This window comes from Oreochromis niloticus, linkage group LG1, assembly GCF_001858045.2.
Source record: "Oreochromis niloticus isolate F11D_XX linkage group LG1, O_niloticus_UMD_NMBU, whole genome shotgun sequence".
In the NCBI taxonomy this organism is placed as follows: domain Eukaryota; kingdom Metazoa; phylum Chordata; class Actinopteri; order Cichliformes; family Cichlidae; genus Oreochromis; species Oreochromis niloticus.
Genome location: NC_031965.2, coordinates 22,752,398 through 22,768,411, shown reverse-complemented (window position 1 = coordinate 22,768,411; position 16,014 = coordinate 22,752,398). Strand labels below are relative to the sequence as shown.

At 37.8% G+C, this 16,014-nt stretch overlaps 2 protein-coding genes across 4 annotated transcripts; one reads left to right on the top strand and one right to left on the bottom strand.

Moving 5' to 3' along the window:
* Positions 1-704: 704 nt before the first annotated feature.
* Positions 705-6,653, bottom strand: LOC100705578 (transcription factor E2F5). 3 transcript variants are annotated; one of them, XM_005467105.4, is made up of 10 exons: positions 6,407-6,653; positions 5,817-5,983; positions 4,102-4,211; positions 3,835-3,990; positions 2,824-2,867; positions 2,592-2,656; positions 2,280-2,490; positions 1,760-1,807; positions 1,631-1,675; positions 705-1,497 (listed from the first exon to the last, which is right to left on the bottom strand). In XM_005467105.4, the coding sequence occupies exons 2-10, from the start codon at positions 5,973-5,975 to the stop codon at positions 1,412-1,414; spliced, it is 924 nt and encodes a 307-aa protein (XP_005467162.1). In that variant the 5' UTR covers positions 5,976-5,983; positions 6,407-6,653; the 3' UTR covers positions 705-1,411. The 3 variants fall into 3 exon arrangements, with proteins under 3 accessions (XP_005467162.1, XP_005467161.1, XP_005467163.1); XM_005467104.4 differs by having other exon boundaries at positions 5,817-5,980; XM_005467106.3 differs by having other exon boundaries at positions 1,393-1,497; positions 1,760-1,833; positions 5,817-5,980.
* A 3,620-nt stretch (positions 6,654-10,273) lies between these two features.
* Positions 10,274-15,714, top strand: si:ch211-122f10.4 (Cathepsin A-like protein). The gene is made up of 11 exons (XM_005467102.4): positions 10,274-10,600; positions 11,835-11,946; positions 12,032-12,169; positions 12,263-12,421; positions 12,537-12,628; positions 12,915-12,999; positions 13,091-13,243; positions 13,326-13,471; positions 14,518-14,680; positions 14,762-14,851; positions 14,936-15,714. Exons 1-11 carry the CDS (start codon positions 10,431-10,433, stop codon positions 15,017-15,019), a joined length of 1,392 nt encoding a protein of 463 aa, XP_005467159.1. The 5' UTR covers positions 10,274-10,430; the 3' UTR covers positions 15,020-15,714.
* The last annotated feature ends 300 nt before the right edge of the window (positions 15,715-16,014 follow it).

The window sequence follows — 16,014 nt, the reverse complement described above, 5'->3', positions numbered from 1 at the left end:
TGCTTTTGCTTATTTGTTAAATCACACCAGCCTATGAAAGACAATAAAGGCACCCTGTGTTAGATGCTTTTTGGGGGTTTCCTTTAGTTGGCGCTACAAAAAAAATTTCAAAGATAACATTTTCACAGACATAAAAATTGTATTTTTGCACAGAGGTGATTCTCAAAGAACTATTAGCTGAAGACTCATATCTTAGCAGTGTGTTCTTAAAAAAATGAGTAAAAGTGGAGAAGTGGAGGTGAAAATAAATAAGAGGCATTAATAAAAATATATTTTTTTAAAAACACTATCTACAGCATCTGAAAGTTATGTCATTAAGAAAAAGGAAAAAAATTCAGGATAGACCTGACAGATGCATCTAGAGCTTCAGTTGATTGACTGATCTACTAATCAGGTTTTAATGACTTTAATGACTGATTAAGGAAGGGAAACGGGAAGAAAAGGCTGAGGGACATCAAGCTGTCCAAGAACTAGACCAGAAATCAGTCAATCAATTAGCAAAAGGACCTAAGGAGTGATGCATCCAAAGTTGACATTCGTGGTTTAAATCAATATGTATGGCGATTAGAAAAGAAATACAATAGTGAGTGTTTTCAGTCATCGAAAACGGTGGAGGCTCCGTCATGGTTTGGGACCACATTTCATCGATTGGTGTCAGTCTTGTACTGTTACCATTTCCAATTTTTCTAGAAAATACAAAGAAACTTTTTGCATAATTTTATTGTTGTTATGTCTTAAAAGTTAAATACAAATCATTATTTAAAAAGAGAATATTCACTTTTGAACATAGGGCTGAGTTCCAGATAAAACACTGGGTACACTTACACCCATCTAAAAAGCTTATCCAAATCATGGTCACAGGTCCCAGCGAGGCGAGAGGTAGTCAATCATCAGGCCAACACAGAGACACATTTAACACTCACACTCATAACAGTGGCTAGTTTAGCCAGTTAATCTAGGCACCAGTCACCAGTTAACCTAGCATGTCTTTGGACTGTTGGAGACATCAGCATACCAAGAAAAAACCCACACCCACACAAAAGGCTGGATTCAAACCCAGGACCTTCCTGTTGTGAGTCAACAGGGCTAACTGCTGTGACTCTAGGCCACCTGTTGTGCTTTTACATGGAGCCTAAAATTCTGGTAGCAATTGGTTTAAAAGCTGAAATGCTTGACAGTTCAACCAGAATACAAATACTTTAACTCTGACTGTGCTCTTTCTGTGCACGCCCTTTGCTTCCAAATTCAAACTCTTGGACACTTTACATCGACACAACAACAGCGCTGAAAACATAAATATGAATCTTCAGGAAGCTCAAGAAGAATACTGCACGTTCGCCGAGGTCCCACGGTTCTGATTAAATGCATTTCATCACAAACCAGTGTTTAAAATCACACCCAATTATAAACATTAGCTCATGTAACCACAGGCTTTGAGCATGGGGATGTCAAAGAGGTCACAGATGCCTTCTCTCTCGTCCAGATCACAGGTGTAATCTTGTTTAGATGAGGGATGGAGACAAACGGAGCAGAGGAGAAAAAACTGTTAGGCAGATGTAAACATGTAATTACCACATTCAATATGCAATAATCGTTAATAACTTTATAAAGATGAATAAAATGTGCTTACCTTCAGAGGCCAAGAGCTGTGTGATTAGATTCGTATTTAATATTCCTACAAAAAGAAAAACAAACCAGACATGAATTTACAGTAAAATTATCTGACTTTAGTGTTTTTAAGAGCGAAGACCGGCACTACCTCTGGGCCGCACTGTTTGGTCCTGACGTTGGTTCGATGGATCCGGCGCTGGATAAAAGATTTTTTTGAACAAACTGTGAGCATGAAAATGTAGATATGTTAAATGTAAAGTCTGCATAAGGATGAAAGAAGGAACAGCCTGTCTGTATCATTTCCTCCTTTAATATTTAACAATACCATTGGTCACACAGCTTATTTAACTAAGCATTAAATCCACTTTTTCATGTTAGAATATTATGTGCTTTTTTTAAATTAACTGATTCCAGTCACATGGGGGAAAACAGTAAAGACTGTGGCACCATCAAAAGTGGTTGCTTCAAACACCAAGTCTGCCACCATGCAGGGTCAGCTATCATCCTCCTCATCATCATCATCATCATCATCATCTACAGCAGTTTGTTGCCTTTTAAAAGTTAACAAACTGTTGGATGAATATTAAAAGGCGTGGAACTCATAAAATGAAGGGTTTTTGTTTTCATTTCTCTTTCAGTGGTGTATCCAGGAAAGATAACCGACTCACTTTTGGATTCATCAGTTTTGTTACTGACTTTACTGTTTTCTTCTCGCCAGGCAGACAGAGCTAAGCTGGCGCTCTGTAAAATTTCTTCTGCTGGTGGGACTGGAAGTACAACAGGAGCAGAGCTGACGGAGCATTTGTTTAGAAGGACGACATCTATGGGACCTCTGACGCTTTTCAGATGGATCTGGTACCTTGCCGGGCAGTTCTGGACCTGTACAAAGGAGATGCAAGCACACATAAATCACCCCCATCTGAATTAAGGGCAGCAGTGGGAGTATAAACTACAGTCGCTTTCAGTGATGCATAACTTACAGCTTTGGGAATGGGGACATCTAGCTGTGTGCCAGGTGGTGCTTGCACTGCTAAAAGTGTGTGGCCTGAGAAGAAACAAGATGCAGACAAGTCAAAATATGATTTATATGCATTTATTCCAAAGAGCAGAAAGCACCATCTCAGGCTCACTGACTCTCTACTTGATTTTTTTAACTATATAAAAATATACTGAAGAAAGAGTAATTGCTGGAAAAGAGGGATTATACATCACCACAAAAGCAGTTGCAGATATCTTCATGATTCACATATGTCAGAGTTGATCTGAGTTAAGGTTCAACCTAAAATATTTTGCTATTCAGAAAAGAGATGTGATGGATTGTTGCACAGCATCTTGTGTAATGGCACAAATGCAAATGCAGCGTATCTGTCACAGAAACACATTAAATCTCATCAAATCTGCCAAAAATAATATCCAATATCTCATTTTCAGTTAAAGCTGGAAGGATAAAACATTTAGTACAAATACACATAATTCTGTTCCTACGTTGTCGTAAACAGAAGTAAATACATACATGCATGCACGCACGCCCACGGACTACACTACAACTTTGATGTTTTTATTACAACATGCTAACATCAGCTTGTCTTTTGGAAATCCTCAGTAATGACATCGGTATTGTTTTCATAGATCATTTGTACTGCTGTCAGGATTGTTAACATGGAAATCTAGTGTTGTATATTAATCGTATTTGTGTCATTGTGAAGTCATATAATGGTTTATTGAAAAAATAATGTTTTAAAGAGCTCAAAAAACAAAGTGCTTACGCACCTCAATGACTAAGATATTGCCCCTAAAGTTTGGAGATGATTCAATGGAACCTAAAGCTTTTTCCTAATTTAAGTGACCCTGACCTTTGACCTTGAAGCATTAAATACTAAAATGATGTATTTTATTGTCTTTACCCAAATGATTGCAGCAGAATTGGCTGAAATCTTTGGCTTCTATGAGCTGTGAGAACTTCCATCCTTTCGTGATCTGTTACTCGATATGATTTCACAAAAAGTTTTTACTCATTTTCACATTTGGTGTGACCTTTACCTCGACCCTGTTTTTACCTAAATGCAATCAGCATTTTAAAAAGATATCTTGAAAACTAAAGGCTCGGCTGCTAACAAACAAACAAACAGAAGCAATTACATACTCCCTCCCTTTGAGGGGGAGAATAATGACTGAGCACTGTTGGAAACCAATGTGTTCAACAGTTATTAGAGAAAAGGATATTTTCTGCATTCTTCTGTTATATTCTTGATGCTCTGTTCGACCCAGCATTTCTGCTGGTCCAAAGCACGTTCCATTTGCTCCAAGTCCTTCACCTCAGACTTTAACTTCACCAGTCTATTGGCTAACAGCTGTGTATTCTCTCCCAATGTGTTGCCTCTTATTCGTGGGGAAAATAAAAGAGAACATGTTAACTTTTACCATTATTTATGCTTTGCTTCACATTCGTGACATACGTGCATGCACACAAGAGAAGAGTTAAAAACTCACATCCACTTTATGGTGCTCTTGGATATTTTCATAATCAGGCCGATGCCCTCCAGTACATTTGTGATGTCGTAGATTCGCCTCTTCTGTCCAACAGCCAGAGCCCTGACCGCCTGAAACAACAGGGGGAAAAAAAAGATGCTTTTTCTACCCCAGCCTCCGTGTCTGACACACACACACAGCAGTTATTCAAAGACAATGCATCAGACCTACACTAACACCCCAGATGTGCTCCAGTTCTGTACTGTCAGCTGGCCTCTTTAGGGGTGAACAAAGTTGATCATCTGCCTCTGTCTCACTCTGTCTCTTCACACCAGTCTGCATGTGCTCCTTCTTAGTTTTTACACTCAGAATGTTAACAAAATCAAGCTGCTGTTCTTGTGGGGTTTAATGCACTTATTTATTTCCTTAAGCAAAAGCTTTTGCTTAACAAATGAAGTGTAATTTTTAAATGTATGCCAAAATGTAGCCAGAACAATCCATGGACTTTAAATCAGAGAAAACATCTTAAAGAACTTTAAAGAAATCGAACTCTAAACCCACACATGGGGAAAGGACATCCCGTGGCCCCACAGATCATGCCAAATAAGGGCTGCTGCATGCTAAAACAAAAACAAAACAAAGCCCAAAAATAATAAATAAATGAATCAGTAAGTGTAAAACTCGTGCTTAGAAATCTCAAGATGCAGTGTGTTTTTATTGCTATTTAACTTGGTTTCAATCCAGTTTGCTTCATTAGTGACCGATGCAGTGGTGCATATCAAAAAAATGGCAACATGCAGACTAATCTAAATGTTTATTTAGCATGTTAGATGAATGATGTAATGTTTTCATTCTAACCTGTAACAATGTGTCAATTCAGCTATGCAGTGTGTGGTCCTGTGTGTTTGGCTAAGCTAGTATGGCTCTCTTAATATAAGAAGCAGAAGCACTTAAAGAAGATCTGCATGTACAGTAACCAGATGATGATAGTATGTAGTAAAGTGTGACCGGTCGCCCCCTTGTGAGCCTTGAAAGTACTGCAGTTTATTTACAATAAATACTTTGTTCTTTTTTTAAAATCAGTTAACTGAAATTATTCTTATAAGATTTTAAAAATATAATGATATATTAATCTAAAATTTTAAAAGTCTATAACCTACAGGACAAGACTCATTCTATCCCTAATCATCACATGTAAAGTAAAACAAAACATGTAGAACATTTTTAACTTCAAATTTTTCGTCACAAAAATGGAGAAAATGCTGTTTTCATGCTAAAATCATCCTGGACTGAAAAAATATCAAGTTGTACCACAAAAAGAAACATAGCATAATCGGAATAAAACAAAATCAAAAGTTTCCAGATGATGCTTTAAATATAACTTAGAGAATAATTTTATTAAATATGCACATTTTTCGATTTTGAGACCCACTGTGTTTACATTTTAAAAAGTAAAGTTAAGTATTTTCTGTGCTGCCCTCATTTATGACCTCTGTGTTCCTAAATCTCTTGATGAAGGATCGGGTCAACCAGTAAATCCTCTGAGGACCAAAATGAAGTAATGAAAACACAAAGGAAAACTAGGCCACGGAGGCCTGAAGTTTAAAAATGGCGGGCATACAGTATAAAGTAGCACAAATTTAAAGTTTCAAAGCTATAAGATACTGTACAACACACGTATAATTTGATGCAACATGCTGGCCTAGGTGTTTACTGTACTGTGTGGGCTCACTTACGTCTCTCAGGTCCAGCTCACCGGTTTCAGACTCTTGCAGTAACTGGACAAACTTCGTGGTGAGCACATGAAGACTCCTCAGACTCCTCTTGTATTTGGGGTTTTGTTCTGGCATGCTGGTGTCTTCGTCCGGGCTGTGTGGGCTATCTTCAAGATCCATAGCTACTGCTGGGCAGGAACACAAGAAAAAAAGATGAACCCGAGATGGGGCCTCTCCGATCTTTGAATGAGCCCGCCTCACACAGCCGCAGATTTCTCTTCGAAATAAAATATTCTCAGTGTTTTCCGTGTATGCTCTCTGCCGTTGCTTTGTCAGGTTTTCAGGTATATATTGTGTAAATAAGCGCTTTGGCTAATCGATAATGTCGAGCTCTTTATATTTACATTCACCAGCTCACCGCTACCTGGGGCCGATTTATTATGAAAAGATTGTATCGGAAATGCTTAAATTTGTTTAGCTTTTCACTCGAAAGTAGCTGTTCAGGAGGTTTAGTTTATCCTGCAAACTGGTAAAACCCTTTAGTTTTTCTAAAGATCACTTCCACACGAACACAAAGAGCGACGAGCGTAAGACAAAACAACTGTGTTTACCTTGATGGCTGGAGGAAGTAGCAGCGCAGATTTGCTAACGTTAGCAAGCCCAACAACGACAGCTGATTTCAGTGTTTAAACTGAGACAAAGGTTTTGGCGGACAAGTAAATATATTCGTTCTTAACCTCTAATGTAAACACAGTATTTGCATGGTAAACAGCACCGCGCTAACTCTACTAACACACTCCACTCCCAACTGTTTAGGCGCGGAGCTTTCCGGTAGCTGCATTTACCTGCCTTCACAATAAAACCTAACCATTCGACCGACCAAAATAAAATCACCTCACATTAAAATATCAGTCTGGTCGGACAGCCAAAAGCTGTGAATCACTGACAAAAGTAGGTTTTCTGCGACTTTATCCTCGTGTGAAAAAGAGTGTAAAATTTAGATTTGTTTTTGTTAAAAACGTGTTTTCATTTAACAAATTTCTTTATTTTCATTTAAAGATAAATTTACAAGCAACAGAGCAACAATGTGGACAGTATGTTGGTATAATGGAAAAGATGTCCGTAACATTTCATGGAAAACAAGCACATAATAAGTAATAATAAGTGAAAGTTTGCTGAATATCAATTTATTTAAATCTTTAAAATGACCTATTTTTAAATCTTTAAAATTTTCTTTTATATTGAGTAAAGCATATAAAAACATTTATCATCTATGCATATTAATGTGCTATATAAGCGCGACATGCTGCACACAATTCATCACAAGCTTGTAAATGATTTATCTTTAAATCTGCAGCAAAATCATATATAGAGGTTATAGACAATTATTAAGTACTGTAAAGTAATGTTTATACTTGCTGTTGCTTTATTAAAGATATGTTGACAAGAAGAAAAATTATTGTAGTCAAGCGATCTTTATACGTACATATGTGCTGTAAATAATAGGATCATATGATAAAAAGATATTCTCAGTAATTTAAAGACTTATTTTTATTTATTTTTTTAAACTGTGACAAAAATTCTGAATGGTTGTTTAAAGTGGCTGCAGACAGGTACAAACCCATTCCTAGTCACACTCCAGTCTGCCAAAAAAGTAAAATAAATTAGTATTAAATTTTTAATATTTATTTTTTAATAAAACCTGAAAAAAACATTTAGTATTTAAAATTGGTATTAGTGGAAATGCAAATCTGTTGCATCATAACTTGAAGGGTATTTGCATTTTTATGTTAAATACAACAATTTATATTCAGTGATTGGAACCTGTGTTGACTTTGTAACTACAGCCAGCTTCATATCGTGAACACGGGTCCATATAAATGTATGTAAATGTATATTATTTACATTTTTATGAGTAAATAAGTAATTATATCCAGGAAATAATTATTTACAATTATTTACTGGATAATAATATTGTGTTACACAGATTAACCCAGATTTGTAATTTGAGAATGATAAAAATCTTTTTGAACAGAGTCATGGAAGATATAGTAGCGCTAAAATCCAGAAACCTGGTCATGTTCCTTATCTTTATAGGGATCAAATGTCCCACTAAGGACTGTTTTCTGATTAGGGACTGTTATCAGAAACTGCACAGGATTCCCTTGTACCCCTTTACTGCTACAGCCATGTTTTACATTTTGATCAGCTCTAATTTGCAGAACCCCGCACAGCAGCTTTTACTCTGTGGGAGTCAATTTCAATTTATATGTTTTGGTCACCCAAAATGTCTCTGCTGGGAATCCTTTGACAGAGAGTTGTCATTTAACTCATCTACTCTATTTCTACGATCCTGAAATGGATCCAGGCACTTATCTGAGTTTGAAGCATTTATTTAATACAACAAACATAAAAACTGCATGTGCAAAAGTCACCACTCTAAACTGATCACACTGTGTCCCAAACTCTGGGTTTAAAAAGCTTTAACTTCACTGAACTTCCACTTTTACCAGCATTTTTCCTCTTCTTTTTCTTCTTCTTTCACTGCTTCCTTTTGGGGTCACCACAGATGATCATCTGCCTCCTCTGCCATCCTCTTCTGTCACACCAACCCTTTGCACGTCCTCCTTTACGATATCCACAAATCTTATCTGAGGTGTTCCTGTTTTCCTCCTGCCTGGCAGCTCCATATTCAACATCCCTCTGGTGTATTAATTTTTTCTAATCTTGTTCATCTTGGCCACTCCCAATGAACATCTAAGCATCATCAACACTGCCACCTCCAGTTCAGCCTCCTGTCTTTATGGCAGTACAAAACCACACGATACTATGAGGGGCCGTACAAGCCAAAATTCATTCTTTCACTCTCACACACATACATTCTTCTTTCACATACATATACTTTCACTCTCACATAGTTTTATTTTAATTTTTATATTTAGATATTTTTATTCTCATGTTTACACATATTTAACACACACATTGCAATATTGTGCTCTCTTATACATGTATTTTAATGTACATATTTACAAATTTTCACTCTAAAATACATGCATTTTCTTTTATGCATTCCTACATTTTGCTCTCATTTACATGCATTCAATATGCATTTAATCTTACAAATAATATATGTATGTAAGAAGAGAATGCATGCATGTCTGAAGAAAATATGTGTATGCAAGGGTAAAGGATAAACACTGGGATTGTATGTATATATGAGTATAGGAGTACAAATATATATGTGTTGAAAGGTAAAGGGTATGTATATATATATGACTAGAAAGGGCTGCACCTGCAAGGGGAATAAATATATGTCAGCATAAAAATATGTAGCATTTAGAAAAATAGAATACGTGTGTGAAAGGAAGATTAATGGATGTATGTGAGAGTGAATATACATGGATATGAAATAAGAATAAAGGTGTGCGAGATGACAATATATGTATGTGAGAGTGAAAATATATGTATGTATGTATGTGAGAGTGACAATACATGTGCCTGAAAGAAGAATATATGTATGTGAGAGTGAAAGAATGAATTTTGGCTTGTACGGCCCCTCATAGCATACATCACTGCAGGCCTCACTAATATCCCATAAACCTCCCCTCTCACTCTTCTGTCCTCACAAAGCACCCCTGACACTCGTCTTCACCAGCTCCAACACTCTCTTTTGTTGTCACTGTTGCTGCTTTGGATATTGAGTACTATCGACCCGATTCTTTTGTCCTCAGGCTTGATAGAGAAGACGCAAACTCAGTGTATTCAAAATATATACTTTATTCAACAAAACCTTCCGGAAGGGAGATGTGCACAGCGCGAAGCCTCCTGCAAAATCTAATGCATTACCGACACGATGAGTGTGATATACTCTACACCCCCGCTCCCCACGTCTGGCACTCACGACCCGAAGGTCGTCTCCTGTTGTTATCATCTAGCAGCACAAACATGAACGAGACTCTCTGGAAAGTCTGCACTAAAGATCCTGTTTATCACAGTTTCATGTCGCCAAGCCGTCTAATGACCTAAAACACAGTGTATAAACCCTCAAAGCTGGCCTTTAATATTACTTTAATATATACTTTAATATATACTTAGCAAATAGGCACTTGGATTATATTTTATAACAGTACTACTAAAACTAAATATAACAAAATGAAAGTAACCAGGAATCGTTTTAGCCTTTGTCTGATTTGTCATACTGAGGCGTATATGGGATGTCTACTGCATTCAAAAAGTTACATTTTTATTATTATAACTACTCGGATAAATAGAGAATGTCCTTTATTTACAAAAAATTAACAAAGAAAAAGCTAGCAGTGAAACTACTAAAAACTAAAAGTTAGTTTAGTTTTTGAACAATAAAAAGTAAAACTGAAAACGAAACTAAAAACTTAAACCCCCCCCCAACAACTGTAATTTAAATTCTTCACACCTGTTTCTAAACTTCAATATTTGTGTTCGACAGCGCCATGTGAGTCACGTGACCCACACCGCCAGTCATATGACGTTCAGTTTCACGCGGAGCTGTAATTGAGGAAGTTGAAGTGAACGCTTCTTCTTCCTCTTTCCTCGCCGAGCGCAGGGACTTATTTTCGGGGTTCGTTTGGTGTTTGAGACGTGACCCAGGCTTCAGCCATGCTCGGTGGAGGTTTGCTGCTGTGTTTGCTGGCCGTGTTTCCGCTCGGCTCGTGGGCTGAGTACCCTCCGGACGAAGTGACGCATTTGCCCGGAATGACGTTCAAACCGAACTACCGACAGTGGTCAGGATACCTGCAGGCACGCCCTGGAAAGTTTCTCCATTACTGGTAAGAACCGGTGGTAAATGTGCTAAATGCGCCAGAAACGTTGTCAGAGCACGACAGGTTGCCCACACTGCGGTGGTTTCTGTGTGCAAATGCAGTATATATACACTTCTATTTCTTTATAATGAGGCACGCAAAGCTTTCTTTTTAACCCCCCCCCACAGAATATAAACAACTATAAAGCAAACTTTTACCTCTTATACTAAAAATCTGCAATGGGAGCCAGATTAAATTTTAAGTTTAGAGCCCAAATGTAAAAAAAAGAAAAAAAATCGGCTCACATCACCGTTTATAATAATATTAATTACAACAAAGTCCTTGACGTTCTTCTCACTAATACAGAGTCTAGTAATTACCCCCGAGTGCATATGGACAAAAGTATTGGGCTACCTACATAATAAACCTATAAATAGGTTTCCCCTAAACCCCTCTGCAGGTGTGTTACGGCTTTCAGTCTTCCTGTAGGATTTTGGAGTGTGTCTGTGGGGAATTTTTGCCCATTCATCTAGAAGAGCTTTTGTAAGGTCAGACACTGTTGCTGGAGGAGATGACCTGGCTCATTGTCTCAGTTCTAGTTCATCCCTAAGCTGCTCTGTGGGGTTGAGGTCAGAGCTCTGTGCAGGCCTTACCTTTCTGGACTTTGGTTTGCTATCCTGCAACAGAAAAGGGCCTTCACCAAACTGTGCCTACAAAGTTGTCTAAAATGTCTTGGAATGCTGAAGCATTCACTGGAACTAAAGGGCCCCACAACAATCCCATAAAACAATGCCGTTACATTATTGGATTCAATAACTAAGAGGTACACCTAAATGCTTCTGTTGCTTTTGTCCACATGATGCATTTCCTTATGTAGTTCATGTAAGCCTAGTAAACATGATTTCATGTTTGCAGCAGCACCTTATGTTATCCTGAATCAGAAAGACAAACCAGTTGAGCAGGTTTCTTGAACTTAAATACCAAATCACTGAGGAACTTCAAGAAAAGCTCTAGATCATGGGTTTTGCTGCAAACAAACAGAACTGTCCTTGTGGTTCTAGCTTGGGTCTTATCTGGTGTATGAGTGGTGTTTTCTGAGTTCAATTATTGTATTGTCTCTCAGGTTAAAGTGCATTGGAGCACTTGGTCCTTATACTCGTTCTTGCCTGCAGATCTGCTTTCACTATTCACAAAAGATTATCTAGTTATTTGGAATGAGTAACTTTGAGTTTGTGATATCTTGTGTCCTGATTTCCTGCAGGTTTGTAACTTCTCAGAGGGACCCCGTCAAAGACCCTCTGGTGCTCTGGTTGAACGGAGGCCCTGGCTGCAGCTCGCTGGATGGGTTCCTATCAGAGAATGGACCATTTCATGTGAGTGTGTTCACTGTGTGCATAACTACACTTGTGCACTGAGTAAAGTGGATTTCAATAGATAAGTGTTGACTCTGATTTTCAGGTAAATGATGATGGGGCTACGCTTTACGAGAACAAATTCAGCTGGAACAAGATTGCCAATGTGCTGTATGTTGAGTCTCCTGCAGGTGTGGGATATTCCTACTCTGATGATGAGAAATATGCAACTGATGATGACCAGGTGAGCTCAGTGTGTTAAATAACCAATGCAGATCTTTATAAAGGAACAAAAGGTGACTGTGAAATGTGAAAACATGTGAAATGTTTATCATAGGTTGCCCAAGATAATTACAAAGCCCTGCAGAATTTCTTCTCCAAGTTCCCAAACTTCACTCAGAACGAGTTCTTCATCTTCGGGGAGAGCTACGGTGGAATTTATGCGCCAACACTCAGCCTCCTTGTGGCCACGGGAAAAGCCAAAATAAACTTTAAGGTAAGACACTTCATCTGCCACATTTCCTTAATGTAGTTTCATGATGAAGGAGAAGTTGTTCCTCTATATTGTGCCCACTGACGTGGTTTAAAGTGACGCGTTTGCTTGTACCCAGGGCTTTGCAGTGGGAAATGGCCTCAGCAGCTTTAATCTCAATGACCAGTCATTGATCTACTTTGGTTACTACCACGGCCTCTTTGGAGAAGAGTAAGTTTTGCCAAGGTTTCTTGTTTTATTATGAAGGAATGGCTTTAAAAAGAAATGGTGTTTATTATTTGCATGCTCCATTACACACAAGATGAATTCTCTTGAGTTGCTACATAAAAATATATCTGATCACTTAGGTTGTTTTTCCTATTAAAGTCAGGAGCTGGGAAGCATATCATTTTTACATTTTAATATCGTTCGTCATATAAAAATATGACAGAAGTAATCTGCCTTCAAGTTAAGAGATCATTTGCACAGAGCTGATGCAGAGCTGTTTCTTGTGCAGTTTGTGGCGTGACCTGAACATAAATTGCTGTAAGGATGGAACCTGCAACTTCTACAACTCCAGTTCTGAGACATGCACGACACTGGTAACGTATTCACTGTTGCCTTAATCAACTGGGAATTTCTCATGTTGACTTAAGAGTCTTTCAGACATTTACTTCTTTGTCTCCTTTAAAGATAAAAGTGGCCTTTGGTCTCATCTATAATAGTGGACTTAATGAGTATGCCCTTTACTTGGATTGTGAGGGTCAGAGAAGATCCAGTAGAGTCTATGAGAGGACTATGAGTCTTCTGTTTAGGAACTACAGGAGTCACCCACATACACACAAGGTAACCCTCCAAAAACACGTTTTCGTGCACTCCATGTCTGTGTTTTACTTGTCCTGGGTGTTAATGATGGTGTTTACTGAAGTTTTCAGTACAGAGAAGTTCCTCCACCACTCTGGGTGAAGTCCCACCCTGTATCAACAGCACAGCCCAGATGAACTGGCTGAACAGAGGCGACGTGAGGAAAGCGTTGCACATTCCGGCTATCCTGCCTCCCTGGGATATCTGCAGGTATGGCAAATAATGAAATCTTCTGGTTATTGCAAAATTGGTGATAAATAATGTTATGTGTGCACCTCAAGTCCTCTTTGTTGCAGTTTTACTGAAGATATAAGTTGATGATGTTGCAATGCTTTTTTTTTTTTTTTTTTTTTAAACACTGAAATTGGCCAAAGTTTGAAACACTAAGGTGACTGTAAGTGTGAGCAGAAAGCTCAAGCTTCACCCTCCTTCCAACATTTTTTTTTTTTTATCCTCCATTTTTTGCATTGAGCCAATGCCAGCAAATCACTGATGACTACAAAGGTACGCCCCATCCACAAAGCAGCAGCAGTATAGCTCACAAGCATTTGGAGCTGCCCCTCACCTGGCTTCCTGAAACTGGCCAGTCAGAAGAAAATGACTCTTAGGGGAAAACAAGTTCTTACAGACCAAATTTAATGGTTGGTTTTTAAAGTCTGTGAATCATGTATGTAGATTTAAGCCCAAGGTTTAGTCCCAAAACAAAGAATACATGGTGGGAAACAGTACAGTAAAGTAGTTCCTCCTTTAAATGCAAAATTGTGTCCTGCAAGGACTACGTTGAGGTAATCTGTTTAGTTAGTGTAAGTACAAAGAAGTCCTGTTTTAAAGTATAGCACCCTGTTTGTTGTGTAAAGATTAAAAAAATATCAGTATTGTCTGCTCACCAGTGTCCAGTACACATAAAAACAAACTACATTTGTCAATAATTCACAAATTAGAGAAACAGCCTTACTGTGTTACTGTGTTAGACAAAACGGGCAAATATGGATGTTGGTTTAAAACATGGATTCATGTTTGCAATACTGGTTTTGGTTTTGTTTTGTTTTGTTTTTTGTTATATGTATCGAAACATAAATATATCTTTGTACAGGTAACCCTATCAAAGCAGCTGTATTGAATTTTCTTTTTTCTTTTTTTTTTTTAATTCACAAAATCTCCCAGAAGTTCCAAAAAACAGTAATTGTGATTATTGCATGAATGATTGTCATTAGCGTGGTGTGATTTGCATGATGATAAGTATGTATTTGTTGCAGTGATAAAGTTGAATCGCAGTACAACGTGTTGTATGCAACAATGAAGGACGTGTACCTGAAGCTGCTCTCTCTGGGCCTCCGTGCGCTCGTCTATAACGGAGACACCGACATGGCCTGCAACTTTCTGGGTGACCAGTGGTTTGTGGAGGATCTCGGCTTGAAGGTAGCTTTAATTCTACATTCATAAATTATACTTTTTCACACCAACGACAGGCACTTCTTAATTGTACTAAAATGTTCTTAGGCAACCACTAAATACCAAAGATGGATTCATGAGGACCAAATTGCTGGCTTTTATCAGATGTTTGGAAACATCACTTTTCTGACTGTTAAGGTAAGCATTAATGCTTTTGCATTGTCGGTTTGTTTTATGTGGAGATGTCGCAGTTACTCAAAATACTGCTTTGATCTGTTTCAGGGTGCAGGTCACATGGTTCCTCAGTGGGCTCCAGGTCCAGCTCTCCACATGTTTCAATCTTTCATAACAAATTCCCCTTACTGAGTCGGAGAATGTACTTTTTCTTTATTTGTTGTTCTCAGGGAAATAAATTTGAGATGTAAAAATGACTCTTTGGTATTGCACTTGCACCCTTTTAATAGGTCAAGACTGTCAGTCTGGCTCTTGACAGAACAAATGGAGAACACTTTTTGGGGGGGGGCGTGCCCAAAAGTTTAATTCATCAAATTAATCAAGGAATGAATAACCCATAGTTATTAAATGGTTATAACTGCTTTGCCCTCAATCTCAGCTTTTATGGGTGAAATTTGTGTTCATTTAGATTGAAGCTAACAGCTGATTTGGTCACAAACCCTCTGCTTGGCTCCAAAGCTACTTGCTCAGCTTGTTCGTGTGTATTTTTTACCATTTTTGTCAGTAAATTCGGGAGCTACTTGTGTGTAAAAGAAACATCTGCATCCCGTGGTTTCTGCAAAGCTTCTTCTCATTGACTCAGACAGATCTGAGTCCAGATATTTGATGCTGAACTTTATATACTTTTATAAAAGTATTGTCTGTGACACTTATGTAAATGTTTGTTTTGTTTGTTTTTTCATCCTTATGGTTGACGTGTTAATAAAATAACAATATAAAGGATTTAAAAAAAAAAAGTTTGGACTGATGATGCCAAACTCCGATCAAAAACTGTAATTTGATGAAATGAATTCAATGTCTTTTATTAAATTTTTTGTTCAACTCATGAGATTTGAGCAGTCCACATTTATTCACATGCTTTAATTGCACTTCATTTATTGAAGTAGCATTGAATGTTCACTACAATATTTCTACCAAATCTTCCCATTAACATATTTAAGTCACTTTTATGAGACAACAGGGACATGATTGTGATTAGCAAATGCTTTGTTAATCAGTGGCGTAATTGCAGCTGATCATCGATAAATTAAGTCTGACACACAAGTTAAAGCACCAAACCATAAAAAAAACAATGATCATAACAATGATTGTTTAAAAAAAAAAGTATCCCAGCACTTAGTACTTTA

Bases quoted from the DNA above. Each gene is read 5' to 3' on its own strand.
- LOC100705578 (XM_005467105.4), bottom strand. From the start codon at position 5,975: ATGGATCTTGAAGATAGCCCACACAGCCCGGACGAAGACACCAGCATG. The intron at 4,212-5,816 runs GTAAGTGAGCCC...CTGTTGTTTCAG, and splicing joins GTGAGCTGGACCTGAGAGAC to GCGGTCAGGGCTCTGGCTGT. The intron at 2,657-2,823 runs GTGATGTATAAT...GTTTCTTCTCAG, and splicing joins TATCTGCAACTGCTTTTGTG to GCCACACACTTTTAGCAGTG.
- si:ch211-122f10.4 (XM_005467102.4), top strand. From the start codon at position 10,431: ATGCTCGGTGGAGGTTTGCTGCTGTGTTTGCTGGCCGTGTTTCCGCTC. The intron at 11,947-12,031 runs GTGAGTGTGTTC...TCTGATTTTCAG, and splicing joins CAGAGAATGGACCATTTCAT to GTAAATGATGATGGGGCTAC. The intron at 12,422-12,536 runs GTAAGACACTTC...GCTTGTACCCAG, and splicing joins AAGCCAAAATAAACTTTAAG to GGCTTTGCAGTGGGAAATGG.